Raw genomic sequence first — 18,635 nt, 5'->3', positions numbered from 1 at the left:
AAACATTGTTAAAGTTAAGTTATTCAAAAACCTCCAAATAACCTAGAATTTCTGTTCTAAGAACGTTAATAAAACCTCCAAGGAAAACTCAAAATTCTCACTACCGTTCTCAGAACATTCTGTTTTACCGGTCAGGAAACTGATAGCTTTGTTCTCAGAACCAACGGGAAACCAAAAACGTACATTCCCACAACTTCCAAGAAACCAAATGTGCTAGCTGGGTGGTCCTTCCACCCCCTCCCTTCTTTCTTGTATCTGTCTGTGAACTGTGTGTGACTTCACAAGACAGCCTGGCCCTGCCCCTGCCCTGAGAAACAACATTCCACATGACCTATATACACACACACACACACACACACACACACACACACACACACACACACACACACACACACACACACACACACACACACACACACACACACACACACACACACACACACACACACCCCAGCTAGCGCATAACGTTCTGAGAATCGTGTTTCTTAGAGCTTGGTAAGAACGTGGTTGCCCTATGCTTATATTGTATACAATCTTCCCACAACTTTCTGGGAATGATGCAGGATAGTTGCAATATAGAAACAACAATCTCCTGTGGGAATTTCAGTACTTCAGCATAACGTTTCCTACAAGTTTCCTCAAAGCACAGACACACAACACAGCAGAACACCTCCTGAGGGCTAGCTTGTCTTGTCTGGGCCGAAGAGGAGTCAGTCACGTTCCTACACTACACCTTGATGTAACATGCCCAACCAGAGAGAGAGAGTTGTGCCACAAAGCGATCCCTGGTAGATGATGAGCCTGAAAGGAAGGTGTGGAGAGGGAAACTAAAGCAGAGTACATATCTAAGGGGCTTAGAGCAGAGAGCGACAAAGGCGAGCTGTGTTCATTTGAGAGCGCTGTTATTCAGAGACAGGGCTGAAGGCATTGGAGTTAAAGAAACATTTTTTCATTACTTTTCCCCTGCTATTGTTGGCTTGTGTTTTTAGTGTTTGGACAACGGTCAACATTTTCACGTTTAGCAAAGTAATGAAAGGCTGTCTAGTTGGGTAAAATATAACATTAGGGATTTATCTTAAAAAAGGGGTGGTTTATGCAATTCAACAACATTTGGAACATGGAAGACTTAATAAACATTTGTGTGGGGGGGATTGTAATTTCAGTTTGTGTACGTATGTGGTTGTATTCTAGACAACACAAAGATGGTCTTGTGGTTAGTTGTAGGGCATCTTGTAGCCTACTTAGCCGTCATCTTTTTCACTTCCTTGCCTGTGTTTTATTTAGGAACGGAGTCAGGTGGGTTAAGAAGTTTCCGTTAATGTTGGCATAGAAGGAGAGAGAAACTGATTCACAGAGTCAGACCGTGCTTCTCCCAGCATTACCATATATGGGGTGCTGTTTCGGAGGAGAGGAAGTAGGAAGTAATCTCTCAGGACAAATGAGGACAGAAATACATGTAAAAAAGTTTGCAACAGATGCAGTTAGTATGTTCTAGAGCACTTCAAAAGTCTTCAGCCACGACCAACTGATGCTAAGTGCACTAGCTAGCCACTCGGGGCTGTAGCCAGGGTCTGGGTTTTAGTGTGGTCTGGAGAACAGCAAAAATAAGCTAAAATGACCCCAGCCATTATCACATTGGCTGCTGTAGCTTCATTAATCTCAGTCGATATGCAAACACATAGCGGTCATAGCCTATTAGCTATACAGTTAGCCGCTACACATTAACTCACATTAACTCAGCACTGGCATTAAAAGCTACAGTTTAATACGTACAGAGGGATCTGTTAGCAGAACAAGTATTTTATAAATAAAAAGGTAAATAAATACATTTGCTTTTACATGACTTTTTGTTGTTGCAGTTTTACAACTCATTTCCTGCAATTCTACACATTTTGCCATGACTTTTTGCCAAGTTACAGTAATATGATATCTAAGTGAGAGTGACTAAGAAAATCAATGGGGGCTCCCTGTAGGTCAGGGCCCCTGGGCCTGGTTGGTAATTCGGCCATGATTACTACAAGTTAAGATTCCTAAATTAGTCTAGTTAGTCTAGCCAGCTATCTAAAAAAAAATGTTTTACTGACATGGGCTAATTGAGTGACTGTCAGTGAGTGACATAACAAGAGGAAAACTCCTGATGCACTACCAAATTTCGAAATTTCACCTTGTGTATTCTACTATTATAACTCGCAACAGTAAGTTGAGACCCCGACTGAGTTCCCAAATTGTATTTGATTTCATTCAAATAAATGACCGAGGTCCGGACCTCGGCGTCCTCATAGGTACTGTAGCTACGGCCCTGTAGCTACGGCCCTGTAGCCACTAGCTAGCCTGGTTCACTTAACAACAATCTGACAAGAACAACAACAAGTCACACCACTGGCAGCCATGACGACCGAGGCCCATAACAATACATCCCCTGTCAGCTGCAGTCAGCCAATCACAACGTCAGCCCATTCACTATGTGGCAGCAAGGGCAACTCAGACTGATGTCACAGTGACATACCGCACTGAATGGGAATGCTTTTTAGTGTGGTTTTAACAGAGAAGTTTTAACACTATATTGTCAGATGAAATATATTACCTTTTTCTACATCCAATCCAGCTAGAAATATTCAAACTCCAATCAAGGCTTAAAAGTCTCCACAAAAACATTGCAGTCTCTTCACACGAGTGAACAAAACTCGTGAATTTCAAGCAGCTTTTTCCAGGACCCCCACAGGCGTAATGACTCAACTATGGTAATAGCCTCTGTGGCCTTTCGCCAGTCTCCATCTCCATTCTACTTTGTTGTTGTCATGCACCTCGCTTTCTCCCATCGGGCACCAGGCCAGGCTGGCTCAGCTGCCCCCCCCCCCCCCATCCACTCCCGCCATACCTCCTCCGTCCTCCTCTCCCACACACAGGGGATGGAAACCAGTGACCCCACAGTGGACACGCAGTGGCTCGAATCTGGGTCCGAGAACAGGAGAGAATGTCAAGCAGAAATCCCAACTGCCTTCCATGGCATTTCAGAAATGTTTTTCTCCTTAGTTTTTCTTCTGAGTGCTTTTTTGTTCTTTGTGAAGTGTCGTGGTGAATGGCCGTCATTGTGGAGCGAAAGAAAGTAAGAAGGGGAGGGAGAAATGGAGAAAGAGAGGGAGAGAAAATAGAGAACGAGAGAGTGAGGGAGAGAGAAAAAGATCAAGTGATGGATGGAGAGAGAGAGAGAGAGAGAGATTAGAGAATGAGAACAGTTTATCTGAAAAGCTCTCGAGCTGAAAAGCCTCCATGAGCCCAGTGCTGTGCCATGGCTGGTGCCAGTGGGAGACACTCCGCGCTGCCCGCCCCGGGCCACACACACAGGCACCACCATTGTTGTTTCCATAACAGTGGAGCGCCACCCTCACTGTCATTGCCCGACATCCATCCATCCTCTACCCCTTCACAGAGGGCACCATCATACCCATCAATAACAACAACAACAACAGGTTAACAAACATAGCTATACTACGTATACTGTACTACGCTCAGTTCAGGAACGGATTTGGACACTTAGGGCCTAATCCCAATTTGTGATTCATGAGCATAATTTATGCACGTACATTTTCGTGTAAATCTTCCATTGACATCAACTCAAGATTACAAGTAAGTAAGGATCTCAAGTAGGTGTTGGTCCAGAATGACACAAACAGCATGGCTTGCTTCTCAAATAGCACCCTATGGGCCCTAGTCAAAAGTATTGCACTAGCTAGGGAATAGGGTGTCATTTTGGACACAACCCCATAGCTGTAGTGTCCCCACAGTGAAGGCTCTATCAACTCAACTCAGTTCACATGAATAGAAGAAAAAAATGGCCACCTAATGCCCCGTAAACAAGAATAACACAAAACAACTCCAGCTCTAACTGCAGGTCGCCATGCTCATGTACGGCAGAATGGTGTTGTTTGTGCCCTATAAAATCTGTACAAAGGCCATGGGCCACCTGTGATCGCAATGAGACAGAGGGGCTGTTGTTGGGATGTTGTTGGTAAGCTAGGGCATGTGGGCATACAGAGAGAGAGAGAGAGATGGGGGTGAGAGAGAGAGAGAGATGCAGTAGAATAGTTAGGGCTGGTTCCCTTGCATATTACACTCATACTAACAAAGCTAACGAGAAGAGGGGGGGAGATGTAAAACTGAAACAAACATAAAAACACACTAGATGAAAATGAATGGTGGTATAGGAAACTGGTAGTATAGACAACTGCTATAGGAAACAGTTAAATTACATTTTGTCCTTTGATACGCTTCCTAGCAGGCATGCACTAGTGGCTGGAATTCCAATGACTTTCTCTCATGCTCACGTTCCTGTACAAAAGCCAGGCACTAAATAACACAGAACAGAGTGTGACAAGAGAACATATTGTATATGTACGGTATGGAGAATGAGAGAGACCCCCTGAGAGATAGAGAGTCCATCTATCAGAAGACCGTACTATACAGCCAGAGGCCAGTGGCTGAGGGACAGACAGACAGACAGTAAAGCAGATGGAACAAATGTCAAACAACCTCGGTCCTTGTGTGTGGCCGTGACATCAAAGACCACAGGGATGGGACTGATGTAAACAGTTCATCACACACAAACACACAGACACACACACAAACACACACACACACACACACACACACACACACACACACACACACACACACACACACACACACACACACACGGCTTATACTAATTGCTGGAACGGAGAATTGGAATGGCATCAAACATATGGAAACCACGTGTTTGATGTATTTGATACCATCCCAGTCATTACTACGAGCACGTCCTCCCCAATTAAGGTGCCACCAACCTCCTGTGACAGACAAGTACACAGACACACACAGACAGACAGAAACACACAGATACAGAGCAAAGTCGCTTATTTTAAAGTATTGTTACATTACTCCTGCCGCATTCTTCACCTCCGCATGATACGGCCAGAAGGCTTTCTCTGGTCATCAACAGGAGGGAGGGCAGACTATACTCTTATCACTAGATCAGTTAGGCAGCTATGCAGTAGAAACACAGGCTCCCCCTGTTCCTGCCTATTGCATATCACCATCAATAAACCACAACGTGTTCTCTGTCTGTCTGTCTGTCTGTCTGTCTGTCTGTGAGAGAGAGACACAGAGATAGATAGAAGTGGGTATATGTGAGAGAGAGAGAGAGAGAGAGAGAGAGAGAGAGAGAGAGAGAGAGAGAGATAGAAGTGGGTATATGTGAGAGAGAGAGAGAGAGAGATAGAAGTGGGTATATGTAAGAGAGAGAGAGAGTCTTCGAAAGCCAAGTTAACAAACAGATCACTGACCATTTCGAATCCCACCGTACCTTCTCCGCTGTGCAATCCGGTTTCCGAGCTGGTTATGGGTGCACCTCAGCCACGCTCAAGGTACTAAACGATATCATAACCGCCTTCGATAAAAAACAGTACTGTGCAACCGTCTTCATCGACCTGGCCAAGGCTTTCGACTCTGTCAATCACCACATTCTTATCGGCAGACTCAACAGCCTTGGTTTCTCAAATGACTGCCTCGCCTGGTTCACCAACTACTTCTCAGATAGAGTTCAGTGTGTCAAATCGGAGGGCCTGTTCTCCGGACCTCTGGCAGTCTCTATGGGGGTACCACAGGATTCAATTCTCGGGCCGACTCTTTTCTCTATATATATCAACGATGTCGCTCTTGCTGCGGGTGATTCCCTGATCCACCTCTACGCAGACGACACCATTCTGTATACTTCTGGCCCTTCTTTGGACACTGTGTTAGCAAACCTCCGTGGCCTCCAACTGCTCTTAAACGCTAGTAAAACTAAGTGCATGCTTTTCAACCGATCGCTGCCCGCACCCTCCCGCCCGACTAGCATCACTACTCTGGACGGTTCTGACTTAGAATATGTGGACAACTACAAATACCTAGGTGTCTGGCTAGACTGTAAACTCTCCTTCCAGACTCATATTAAACATCTCCAATCCAAAATTAAATCTGGAAACGGCTTTCTATTTTGCAACAAAGCATCCTTCACTCATGCTGCCAAACAAACCCTCGTAAAACTGACTATCCTACCGATCCTTGACTTCGGCGATGTCATTTACAAAATAGCCTCCAACACTCTACTCAGCAAACTGGATGTAGTCTATCACAGTGCCATCCGTTTTGTCACCAAAGCCCCAAATACCACCCACCACTGCAACCTGTATGCTCTTGTTGGCTGGCCCTCACTACATATTCGTCGCCACACCCACTGGCTCCAGGTCATCTATAAGTCTTTGCTAGGTAAAGCTCTGCCTTATCTCAGCTCACTGGTCACCATAACAACACCCACTCGTAGCACGCGCTCCAGCAGGTATATCTCACTGGTCATTCCCAATGCCAACACCTCTTTGGCTGCCTTTCCTTCCAGTTCTCTGCTGCCAATGACTAGAACGAATTGCAAAAACCGCTGAAGTTGGAGACTTATATCTCCTTCACTAACTTTAAGCATCAGTTATCTGAGCAGCTTACCGATCGCTGCAGCTGTACACAGCCCATCTGTTAATAGCCCATCCAACTACCTACCTCATCCCCATATTGTTTTTATTTACTTTTTTGCTCTTTTGCACACCAGTATTTCTACTTGCACATCATCATCTGCACATCTATCACTCCAGTGTTAATTTGATAAATTGTAATTACTTCGCTACTATGGCCTATTTATTGCCTTTCCTCCTCACGCCATTTGCACACACTGTATATAGACTTTTTCTATTGTGTTATTGACTGTACGTTTGTTTACTCCATGTGTAACTCTGTGTTGTTGTTTGTGTCGCTCTGCTTTGCTTTATCTTGGCCAGGTCGCAGTTGTAAATGAGAACTTGTTCTCAACTGGCCTACCTGGTTAAATAAAGGTAAAATTTTTTAATTAAAAAAGAGAGAGAGAGATAGAAGTGGGTATATGTGAGAAAGAGAGAGCGAGAGAGCGAGAGAGAGAGAGATAGAAGTGGGTATATGTGTGTGTGAGAGAGAGAGAGAGAGAGAGAGAGAGAGAGAGAGAGAGAGAGAGAGAGAGAGAGAGAGAGAGAGAGATAGATAGATAGATAGATGTGGGTATATGTGTGTGTGTGAGAGAGAGAGAGAGAGAGAGAGAGAGAGAGAGAGAGAGAGAGAGAGAGGAGAGATAGAAGTGGGTATATGAGAGAGAGACACGGAGATAAAGAAGAAAGAGAGCAACAGATGTGAACCATAGGAGGGAATTTCCACAACTGTGTAGTATGCTGCTGCTGTGTGTTTGTGTCACCAGAAGAAGTGTGTGGGTAATTCCTCAGAAGGGGGACAGCTGCGTCTGTTGACATTTAATGGTGGATCAGAGAGGGGTCGGGAGGAGGGGAGCTGAATAGCACTAGGGCTCACCTTTAAAGAGGGGAGGCAACGATTTGAGGGAGTAACCCGGAACCTCCAACCCTGGGATGTGTTCATTAGGTGTGTGTGTGTGATGAGGGTCTATCCATGGCCCAATGTTTTGATTGTGCGCCTATTAAAAAGGGGTATTCTGCTATTGGTACATACATTTGAAGACGTTTAAATTAATGATAAATACCCATTGATTCTTGAAGAATAGTACTTAGGTCAAATGAGCTTAGGTCAAATGTCATACTCCATCATAACCCAAAGTATGAACTGGTTTGAAAACAATGTAATTGTAATCAAACACTGTATAGCCTCAAAACGTGGTTGAAAATATAATTTTGACATTGTGTATGGTCAGTCCTTAGATCCATAGCTCTGTTTATGAATTTAAGAGTGGTTACATTTCTCCAGCCCCATCCTTCAGCTGTTTACAAAAACAGTGGTAGGGTGATCGCTTTGTTGGAGTTTGATCAGTTTTGAAATTTTAACTACAGATTGCACCTTTAAGGCTTGACGTTCAGTGTTTTTCCTGCCAACAGGATAGAAAGTGGACCAGCAGTAGTGCATGAAGCTAGCTCTCCTAATTCTCCTCCTGCTAGGTCTCTGGTGGGACACACACACACACACACACACACACACACACACACACACACACACACACACACACACACACACACACACACACACACACACACACACACACACACACACACACACACACACACACACACACACCTGGAAGCCTTTAGGAACAGATCAGGAAAATTTCCCCATCTGAGGTTCCTCAGTGCTACAGAGCGCTTGGCCAAAAATGCAGCCTGCCTCTGGCTCAGTCTCTGGGCACAACTGGCTCTGTTCTGAAGACATCCATCCTCTCCACTGCTGGCTCTCTCTCTGTTTGTCCAGAGACTACATTCCACTAAGTGTGTGTGCGTGTGTGTGTGTGTGTGTGTGTGTGTGTGTGTGTGTGTGTGTGTGTGTGTGTGTGTGTGTGTGTGTGTGTGTGTGTGTGTGTGTGTGTGTGTGTGTGTGTGTGTGTGTGTGTGTGTGTGTGTGTGTGTGTGTGTGTGTGTGTGTGTGTGTGTGTGTGTGTGTGTGTGTGTGTGTGTGTGTGTGTGTGTGTCCGTCCGTCCGTCCGTCCGTCTTCTGGTCTGTGTGTGTGTGTGTGTATTCAACGTTTGTACATCAGTACTTCGGTCCATATACAGGTTTACAAAACACACAGGAAGAACAGTATCTTTGACGGTCGTTCCTAAGAGCACATAGCCACACCTATCTGGAAATCTCTTATTTAGCCTTGCTTCAGTGAGACATCATCCCCAGCTAACTCTGCTCATAACACTGGCTATGGGCACAACAGGCTTTCACTGAAAGGTAAAAGGTTACCTACTGGGTCAGGAGCACTTTAGAGTATTCTTATTGATGTAGTAGCTTTAAGGTTAAAACTCTAATGCTGTGTTGCATTAATAATACAACATATTTCATTTTGCCATGTTTAGGAGATCAGCTTCTTAACTTTAGGAAAGAACTGCCAAAATGTAGCCTTCTGAACAAACAGAGACTTTCCAAATGGCTGAGACCTAAAGTCTGTGTAGTTATGATGTACCTTACAGTGTGAAAAGTGCCTACTGGTGAACAGAGAAGCCTGTCCATCACTCTGTGGCTTATACAAAATAATTGGCATGCAAGAAGGGGAGCACAGCCCTCCTTAAATTGTTTATGATGACTATACATAAGGTAATTTCTCAACTTCATTAGTGACATAATACTAGGCATCTGACTCAGAGTACAGTTGAAGTCGGAAGTTTACATACACTTAGGTTTTCAACCACTCCACAAATTTCTTGTTAACAATCTATAGTTTTGGCAAGTCGGTTAGTACATCCACTTTGTGCACGACACAAGTAATTTTTCCAACAATTGTTTACAGACAGATTATTTCACTTATAATTCACTGTATCACAATTCCAGTGGGTCAGAAGTTTACATACACTAAGTTGACTGTGCCTTTAAACAGCTTGGAAAAGTAAAGAAAATTATGTCATGGCTTTAGAAACTTCTGATAGGCTAATTGACATCTTTTGAGTCAATTGAAGGTGTACCTGTGGATGTATTTCAAGGCCTACCTTCAAACTCAGTGCCTCTTTGTTTGACATCATGGGAAAATCAAAAGAAATCAGCAAAGACCTCAGAAAAGAATTGTAGACCTCCACAAGTCTGGTTCAGCCTTGGGAGCAATTTTCAAATGCCTGAAGGTACCACGTTCATCTGTACAAACAATAGTACGCAAGTATAAACACCATGGGACCATGCAGCCGTCATACCGCTCAGGAAGGAGACGCCACACGTTCTGTCTCCTAGAGATTAACGTACTTTGGTGTGAAAAGTGCAAATCAATCCCAGAACAACAGCAAAGGACCTTGTAAATATGCTGGAGTAAACAGGTACAAAAGTATAACCTGAAAGGCCGCTCAGCAAGGAAGAAGCCACTGCTCCAAAACCGCCATAGAAAAGCCAGACTACGGTTTGCAACTGCACATGGGGACAAAGATCATACTTTTTGGAGAAATGTCCTCTGGTCTGTTAAAACAAAAATAAAACTGTTTGGCCATAATGACCATCGTTATGTTCTGAGGAAAAAGGGGGATGCTCGCAAGCCGAAGAACACCATCCCAACCGTGAAGCACGGGGTGGCAGCATCATGTTGTGGGGGTGCTTTGCTGCATGAGGGACTGGTGCACTTCACAAACTAGATGGCATCATGAGGAAGGAAAATTCTGTGGATATATTGAAGCAACATCTCAAGACATCAGTCAGGAAGTTAAAGCTTGGTCACAAAAGGGTCTTCCAAATGGACAATGACCCCAAGAATACTTCCAAAGTTGTAGTAAAATGGCTTAGGACAACAAAGTCAAGGTATTGGAGTGGCCATCACAAAGCCCTGACCTCAATCCTATAGAAAATTTGTGGGCAGAACTGAAAAAAGCGTGTGCGAGCAAGGAAGCCTACAAACCTGACTCAGTTACACCATCTCTGTCAGGAGGAATGGGCCAAAATTCACCCAACTTATTATGGAAAGCTTGTGGAAGGGCTAACCGAAACATTTGACCCAATTAAACAATTTAAAGTGAAACAATTTAAAGTCAATGCTACCAAATACTAATTGAGTGTATGTAAACTTCTTACCCACTGGGAATGTGATGAAAGAAATAAAAGCTGAAATAAATCATTCTCTCTACTATTATTCTGACATTTCACATTCTTAAAATAAAGTGGTGATCCTAACTGACCTGAGACATGGATTTTTTACTAAGATTAAATGTCAGGAATTGTGAAAAACGGAGTTTAAATGTATTTGGCTAAGGTGTATGTAAACGTCCAACTTCAACTGTATATGCAGTGTATTATAAGCATTATATAGTGATATAGACAAGCATTTTTAGAATAGTTCTTTGCAACAGTTGAATAGGTAAATGAAGTTGTAAAGTCCAACAATTGTTTATTTTTTAAAACCGTTAATAGGGAAAGATATTTGGTGGTTTGCTTCTATGTTGTGCTTTTAGTAGGAAGGCTACTTCAGAAAGAGACAGTAACTTACCTAATTATGTAGGCTAGACTGTTCACTTTTCTGCACATCATAACAAATCGAGATTGAGATCGATTGACTGCTGTTCTACCTCTTATCATATGTGAGTAGCAGTTGTGTAAAGCACTTAAGTAAAAATACTTGAAAGTACTACTTAAGTATTTTTGGGGGGTATCTGTACTTTACTATTCATATTTTTGACAACTTTTACTTTACTACATTCCTAAAGAAAAGTATGTACTTCTTACTCAATACGTTTTCCCTGACACCCAAAAGTACTCGTTACATTTTGAATGTTTAGTGGACAGGAAAATTGCCTAATTCACACACTTATCAAGAGAACATCCCTGCTGCCTCTGATGTGGCAGACTCACTAAACACGTTCTGTGTTGGAGCATGCACCTGGCTATCCGTAAGAAAATAAGAGGAAATTATTTATACTTTTGATACTTAAGTATATTTAAAACCCAATACTTTTATACTTTTACTCAAGTAGTATTTTACTGGGTGACTTTCACATGAGTCATTTTCTATAAAAGGTATCTTTACTTTTACTCAAGTATGACAATTGGGTACTTCTTCCACCACTGACTGTGTGTGTGTGTATAGAGAGAGAGAGAGAGAGAGAGAGAGAGAGATTATTGACCTAATACTCAGTTTGTTTTCCTAAAATAGAGTATATCCTTTCATTCAGCCTGACAGTAACAGTCTATATATACAGTACAAGTCAAAAGTTTGGACACACCTCCTCATTCAATGGTTTTTCTTTATTTTTTACTATTTTCTATTATAGTGAGGTCATCAAAACTAGGAAATAACATATGGAATCATGTAGTAACCCAAAAAAGTGTTAATTAAATCAAAATATATTGTAGATGTTATATTCTTCAAAGTAGCCACCCTTTGCCTTGATGATAGCTTTGCACACTCTTGGTATTCTCTCAGCCAGCTTCATGAGGGAGTCACCTGGAATGATTTCAGTTAACAGGTGTGCCTTGTTAAAAGTCAATTTGTAGAATTTCTTTCCTTCCTAATGCATTTGAGCCAATCAGTCGTGTTGTGACAAGGCAGGGTTGGTATACAGATGATTGGCCAATTTGGTAAAAGACCAAGTCCATATTATGGCAAGAACAGCTCAAATAAGCAAAGCGAAAACAACAGTCCATCATTACTTTAAGACATGAGGGTCAGTAAATCCAGAACATTTCAAGAACTTTGAAAGTTTCTTCAAGTGCAGTCGCAAAACCATCAAGCGCTATGATGAAACTGGCTCTCATGAGGATTGTCACAGGAAAGGAAGATCCAGAGTTACCTCTGCTGCAGAGGATAAGTTCATTAGAGTTAACTGCACCTCAAATAAATGCTTCACAGAGTCCAAGTAACAGACACATCTCAACATCAACTGTTCAGAGGACACTGCGTGAATCAGGCCTTCATGGTCGAATTGCTGCAAAGAATCGCATGTGTGGTTCCCTGCGTGGTTCCCTGTGGCTCAGTTGGTAGAGCATGATGTTTTCAATGCCAGGGTTGTGGGTTCGATTCCCACGGGGGGCCAGTACGGAGGGGGAAAAAATGTATGAAATGAAATGTATGCATTCACTACTGTAAGTCGCTCTGGATAAGAGCGTCTACTAAAATGTAAACCACTACCAAACGACACCAATAAGAAGAAGAGGCTTGCTTGGACTAAGAAACACGAGCAATGGACATTAGACCAGTGGAAATGTGTCCTTTGGTCTGATGAATCCAAACATAAGATTTTTGGTTACAACTGCTGCGTCTTTGTGAGACACAGAGTAGGTGAACGATTGATCTCCGCATGTGTGGTTCCCACTGTGAAGCATAGAGAAGGAGGTGTGATGGTGCTTTGCTGGTGACACTGTCAATGATTTAGAATTCAAAGCCCACTTAAACAGCATGGCTACCACAGCATTCTGCAGTGATACGCCATCGCGTCTGGTTTGCGCTTAGTGGACAATAATTTGTTTTTAAACAGGACAATGACCCAACACATCTCCAGGCTGTGTAAGGGCTATTTGACCAAGAGTGATGGAGTGCTGCAACAGATGACCTGGCCTCCACAATCAAACAACCTCAAACCAATTGAGAAGGTTTGGGCTGAGTTGGACCGCAGAGTGAAGGAAAAGCAGCCAACAAGTGCTTAGCATATGTGGGAACTCCTTCAAGACTGTTGGAAAAGCATTCCAGGTGAAGCTGGTTGAGAGAATGCCAAGAGTGAAATAGAAAATGACTCAAGTAAAAGTCACCCAGTAAAATACTACTTGAGTAAAAGTTTTAAAGTATTTGCTTTAAAATATACATAAGTATTAAAAGTAAATGTAATTGCTAAAATATACTTAAGTATTGAAATATATGATAAGTGCGTGAATTGGACCATTTATCTGTCCTGATAAGCATAAAAAATGTAAGAGTACTTTTGGGTGTCAAGGAAAATGTATGGAGTAAAAAGTATATTTTCTTGAGGAATGCAGAAAAGTAAAAGTAGTCAAAAATATAAATAGTAAAGTACAGATTCCCCCCAAAACTACTCAAGTAGTACTTTCAAGTATTTTTACTTAAGTACTTTGCACAACTGCAGAAAGAGGGGGTGTTAAACGTATAGGTGTGCCTGTGTTTCTGATAAGTGACGGATAGTCCTATACAACTCCGGGCTCTCCTTCCCTCGAACCAGGGCCTCCTGTTGTAAACTAACCACTACAAGGACAGGGTTTCAGACCGCAACGCAATGGCCAGCGTCTTGATTTGAAATGTGAAATAAAGAATGTAAAGGCTTTGATAAACTCACCCTCTAACAGCCGGGCGATCAGCGAGTCGACGTCCAACTCCCCCTCCGCCATTTCTATAGTGGGTGCTGCTGACAGACAGGGCTCTCTCCACTGTTCACTGCTGCCACAGACCCTGGCAGGCACCGCCTGAACACGGGCGCCGACTCACAGCCGCGGAATGCATGCTCCCGGGTCTCTCCGCCCGAATTTTTATTTGTACTGGGAGGGAATCAAATGTATGCTATAAGCCTATATAATACAACAGGTTCATGATAATAACACCGTTCCAATATGAACATGTAGGCTATTGTATGTTTTATAGATCAATAACAATGCAGTCATAGTCTAATAATAGTACTGAATGAAATCCAATATGCCCAAAACCCAAGCGTAATATTCAGTAGGCTATAGGTAGGTTATAGGAAATTGCAATAAGCGATTTCTTCATTCATGGTTTGCTTATGTCAGTGCTTGATTAGGGTTGGAAGAGGTCGGTCCATTAGACTAGCATATGTTAACTGAAATTCACAAATTACATGACGCTATAAAGAGCTCTGATTATTCACTATTAAGGGTTCATACACATTTTGACAGATGGAATGTCATGACTTTTCCATGACTTCTCCATGACTTTTAACATTTCCATGTCCAATAATTGATGGTGTCTCCATGTAGCCTATAAATGAAAAACGAACGTTATGCCCTTGATCAAGGCACTTAACCAAACTATAATAAATGCACTGTTATGTTATTCTTGATTAAAGCAGAAAACATAAACAAATGAGTAAATAATTCAGTAACAATTAAATACATCTCACAGGGTAGCCTAGATTTGTAAATCACTTCAAAATCAATGGTGAATTTCTTTGATTTAAATACTGGCAATATGGTAGACTGGCCTGTTTTTATTCCTCCTGGAGTGAAACATTTAATCCCTCTTGGAGTTGAGTTGACTTTCTGAGTAAACTAGTGGAGACTGGAGAGAGGGTGATGGGGCAGCTCCCGCTTCTAAACTTGGCTTTTGGCGCTCTCTCTTGGCCTTTTGGCGCATGATCCAAGAGCGCACGAGGATAAATGCACACACTGGTGAATTTCCCCTTTTAACTCGCTCGAAGACAGTACCAATTTATGTTCTATAAAGAACTTATACAGGTACATGTACTTTAGCACACTGCATATAGGTACAATAAGGACTTTACCTTTTGTGTTGTATAGTATAGTGATAGCACATGACAGTAGATCTACTGGCCCAGTTGCATATACAAAACCACTGTATTCTGCCTTGCTGACCTCGTCTCTGACGTCTCTACTCAGCTTCAACATATTAACAGGCCTTTAATGTAGGCTAAAATAATAAAATAGAATGGAATAAATGGGTTTATGAGTAGAATAGAATGTAAAATACAACTAATATGGCTGTAAATTCACTAGCGGTTCTGGGGGGGGGGGGGGGGGGCAGTGCCCCTGTGACAACAATTTAGGACCCCCTTGTGGCCCCCCTAAATGTGGAGAATGAAATAATTTTTACATAACTCATTTTTGCTATCGTTCTTTTTTTACATCAGTTATTAGACAGTGGCAACGATGATGATTATGAACATGGTGTTTTGCCTGCTAATGCCTGCAATGCAGTGAAGAAAACGATATGACAACCACAACGTCTAATGTAACTGGCCCCTCTAACAGTACAACTGGCCCCAGCTTGGCCCCCCCAGTTGAAATGGTCTAGAAACGCTACTGTGTAAATTGCACTAAAACACGACCTATTCACTCCGCTAACATCCAGAAGGAGGAGACGGTACAGGTCCATCAAAGCTGGGACCTGGAGTCTGATAAACAGCTTCAATCTCCAGGCAATCAGACTGTTAAACAGTCATCACCAGCCGACCTCTGCCCTGTCCTGAACTTTAGACACTGTCGCTAGCCGATTACAACTTGGTACTCTACCCTGCACCTTTGAGACTGCATTCGGAAAGTATTCAGACACCTTCCCTTTTTCCACCTTTTGTTACGTTACAGCCTTATTCTAAAATTGATTAAATGAAAAAAATGAACTCATCAATAAACACACAATACCCAATAATGAAAAACAGAAATACCTTATTTACATAAGTATTCAGACCCTTTGCTATGAGACTCAAAATTGAGCTCAGGTGCATCCTGTTTCCATTGATGATCCTTGAGATGTTTCTACAACTTAATTGGAGTCCACCTGTGATAAATTCAATTGATTGGACATGATTTGGAAAGACCCACACCTGTTTATATAAGGTCCCACAGTTGACAGTGCCAGTCAGAGCAAAAACCAAGCCATGAGGTTGAAGGAATTGTCTGTAGAGTCCCGAGACAGGATGGTGTCGAGGCACAGATCTGCGGTAGGGTACCAAAACATTTCTGCATCATTGAAGGTCCCCAAGGACAGTGGCCTCCATCATTCTTAAATGGAAGAAGTTTGGAACCAACAAGACTCTTCCTAGAGCTGGCCGCCCGCCCAAACAGAGCAATCGGGGGAGAAGGGCCTTGGTCAGGGAGGTGACCAAGAACCCGATGGTCACTCTGACAGAGCTCCAGAGTTCCTCTGTGGAGATGGGAGAACCTTTCAGAAGGACAACTAACTCTGCAGCACTCCACCAATCAGGCCTTTATGGTACAGTGGCCAGACGGAAGCCACTCCTCAGTAAAAGGCACATGACAGCCCACTTAAAGTTTGCCAAAAGGCACCTAAAGAACTCTCAGATCATGATAAACAAGATTCTCTAGTCTGATGAAACCAAGATTGAACTCTTTGGCCTGAATGCCAAGCATCACGTCTGGAGGAAACCTAGCACCATCCCTACGGTGAAGCACGGTGGTGGCCGTATCATGCTGTGGGGATGTTTTTCAGCGGCAGGGACTGGGAGACTAGTCAGGATCGAGGGAAAGATAAATGGAGCAAAGTACAGAGATCCTTGATGAAAACCTGCTCTAAAGCGGTCAGGACCTCAGACTGGGGCGAAGGTTCACCTTCCAACAGGAGAACGACCCTAAGCACACAGCCAAGACAACGCAGGAGTGGCTTCGGGACAAGTCTCTGAATGTCCTTGAGTGGCCCAGCCAGAGCCCGGACTTGAACCCAATCGAACATCTCTGGGGGAAAAAAAGATTTAATAAATGTTTGAATAAGGCTGTAACGTAACAATATGTGGAAAAATGAAAGGGGTCTGAATAGTTTCCGAATGCACTGTACATAAAGACTAATTGAACACTGGTCACTTGAATAATGTTTCCATATGCATATACTGAATTTTAGTCATGGCTCATCCTATGTAACTACTGCTGTACACACCTTTTCTATTCACACATGCTACTGTCCATGTTGTCTATACACACCATTCACATACATACAGTGGCTTGCGATAGTATTCACCCCCCCTCACATTTTTTCTATTTTGTTGCCTTACAACCTGGAATTAAAATGGATTTTTTGGGGGTTTGTATCATTTGATTTACACAACATGCCTACCACTTTGAAGATGCAAAATATTTTTTATTGGGAAACAAACAAGAAATAAGACAAAAAAACAGAAAACTTGAGCGTGCATAAATATTCATCCCCCCAAAGCCAATACTTTATAGAGTCACCTTTTGCAGTAATTACAGCTGCAAGTGTCTTGGGGTATGTCTCTATAAGCTTGGCACATCTAGCCACTGAGATGTTCCCTCATTCTTCAAGGCAAAACTGCTTCATCTCCTTCAAGTTGGATGGGTTCACAGATTCTCAATTGGATTGAGGTCTGGGTTTTGACTAGGCCATTCCAAAACATTTAAATGTTTCCCCTTAAACCACTCGAGTGTTGCTTTAGCAGTATGCTTAGGGTCATTGTCCTGCTGGAAGGTAAACCTCTGTCCCAGCCTCAAATCTCTGGAAGACTGAAACAGGTTTCCTTCAAGAATTTCCCTGATTTTAGCGCCATCCATCATTTCTTCAATTCTGACCAGTTTCCCAGTCCCTGCCGATGAAGAACATTTATTTTTACATTTTTTATTTCACATTTATTTAACAAGTTCTCATTTACAACTGCGACCTGGCCAAGATAAAGCAAAGCAGTGCCACAAAAAACAACAACACAGAGTTACACATGGGATAAACAAAAGTACAGTCAATAAGACTATAGAGGAATCTATATACAGTGTGTGCAAATGGAGTGAGGAGGTAAGGCAATAAATAGGCCATAATAGCGAAGTAATTACAATTTAACAAATGAACACTGGAGTGATAGATGTGCAGATGATGATGTGCAAGTAGAAATACTGGTGTGCAAAAGAGCAAAAAAGTAAATAAAAACAATATGGGGATGAGGTAGGTAGTTGGATGGGCTATTAACAGATGAGCTATGTACAGCTGCAGCGATCGGTAAGCTGCTCAGATAGCTGATGCTTAAAGTTAGTGAGAGAGATATGTCTCCAACTTCAGCGATTTTTGCAATTCGTTCCACATGCCTTTTGGCGAACACCAAACGTGTTTGCTTATTTTTTTCTTAAGCAATGGCTTTTTTTTGGACACTCTTCCGTAAAGCCCAGCTCTGTGGAGTAAACGGCTTAGTGGTCCTATGGACAGATACTCCAATCTCCGCTGTGGAGCTTTGTAGCTCCTTCAGGGTTATCTTTGGTCTCTTTGTTGCCTCTCTGATTAATGCCCTCCTTGCCTGGTCCGTGAGTTTTTGTGGGTGGCCCTCTCTTGGCAGGTTTGCTGTGGTGCCATATTCTTTCAATTTTTTAATAATGGATTTAATGGTCCTCCATGGGATGCTCAAAGTTTCTGATATTTTATTATAACCCAACCCTGATCTGTACTTCTCCAGAACTTTGTCCCTGACCTGTTTGGAGAG

At 42.6% G+C, this 18,635-nt stretch overlaps 1 protein-coding gene across 1 annotated transcript in view; it reads right to left on the bottom strand.

Annotated features, from left to right (window-relative positions):
- LOC106577544 (serine/threonine-protein phosphatase PP1-beta catalytic subunit) overlaps positions 1 to 13,946 on the bottom strand; it is a 32,162-nt gene extending 18,216 nt beyond the window's left edge. Inside the window, exon 1 of the mRNA XM_014155659.3 lies at positions 13,788 to 13,946. Within this exon, the coding sequence (XP_014011134.1) occupies positions 13,788 to 13,839 (52 nt within the window). The 5' untranslated portion in view covers positions 13,840 to 13,946. The remainder of the gene's footprint in view (positions 1 to 13,787) is intronic.
- Positions 13,947 to 18,635: the final 4,689 nt, after the last annotated feature.

This window comes from Salmo salar, chromosome 18, assembly GCF_965601325.2.
Source record: "Salmo salar chromosome 18, fSalSal1, whole genome shotgun sequence".
Lineage (NCBI taxonomy): Eukaryota > Metazoa > Chordata > Actinopteri > Salmoniformes > Salmonidae > Salmo > Salmo salar.
This window is presented reverse-complemented; position numbering and strand designations above follow the sequence as displayed.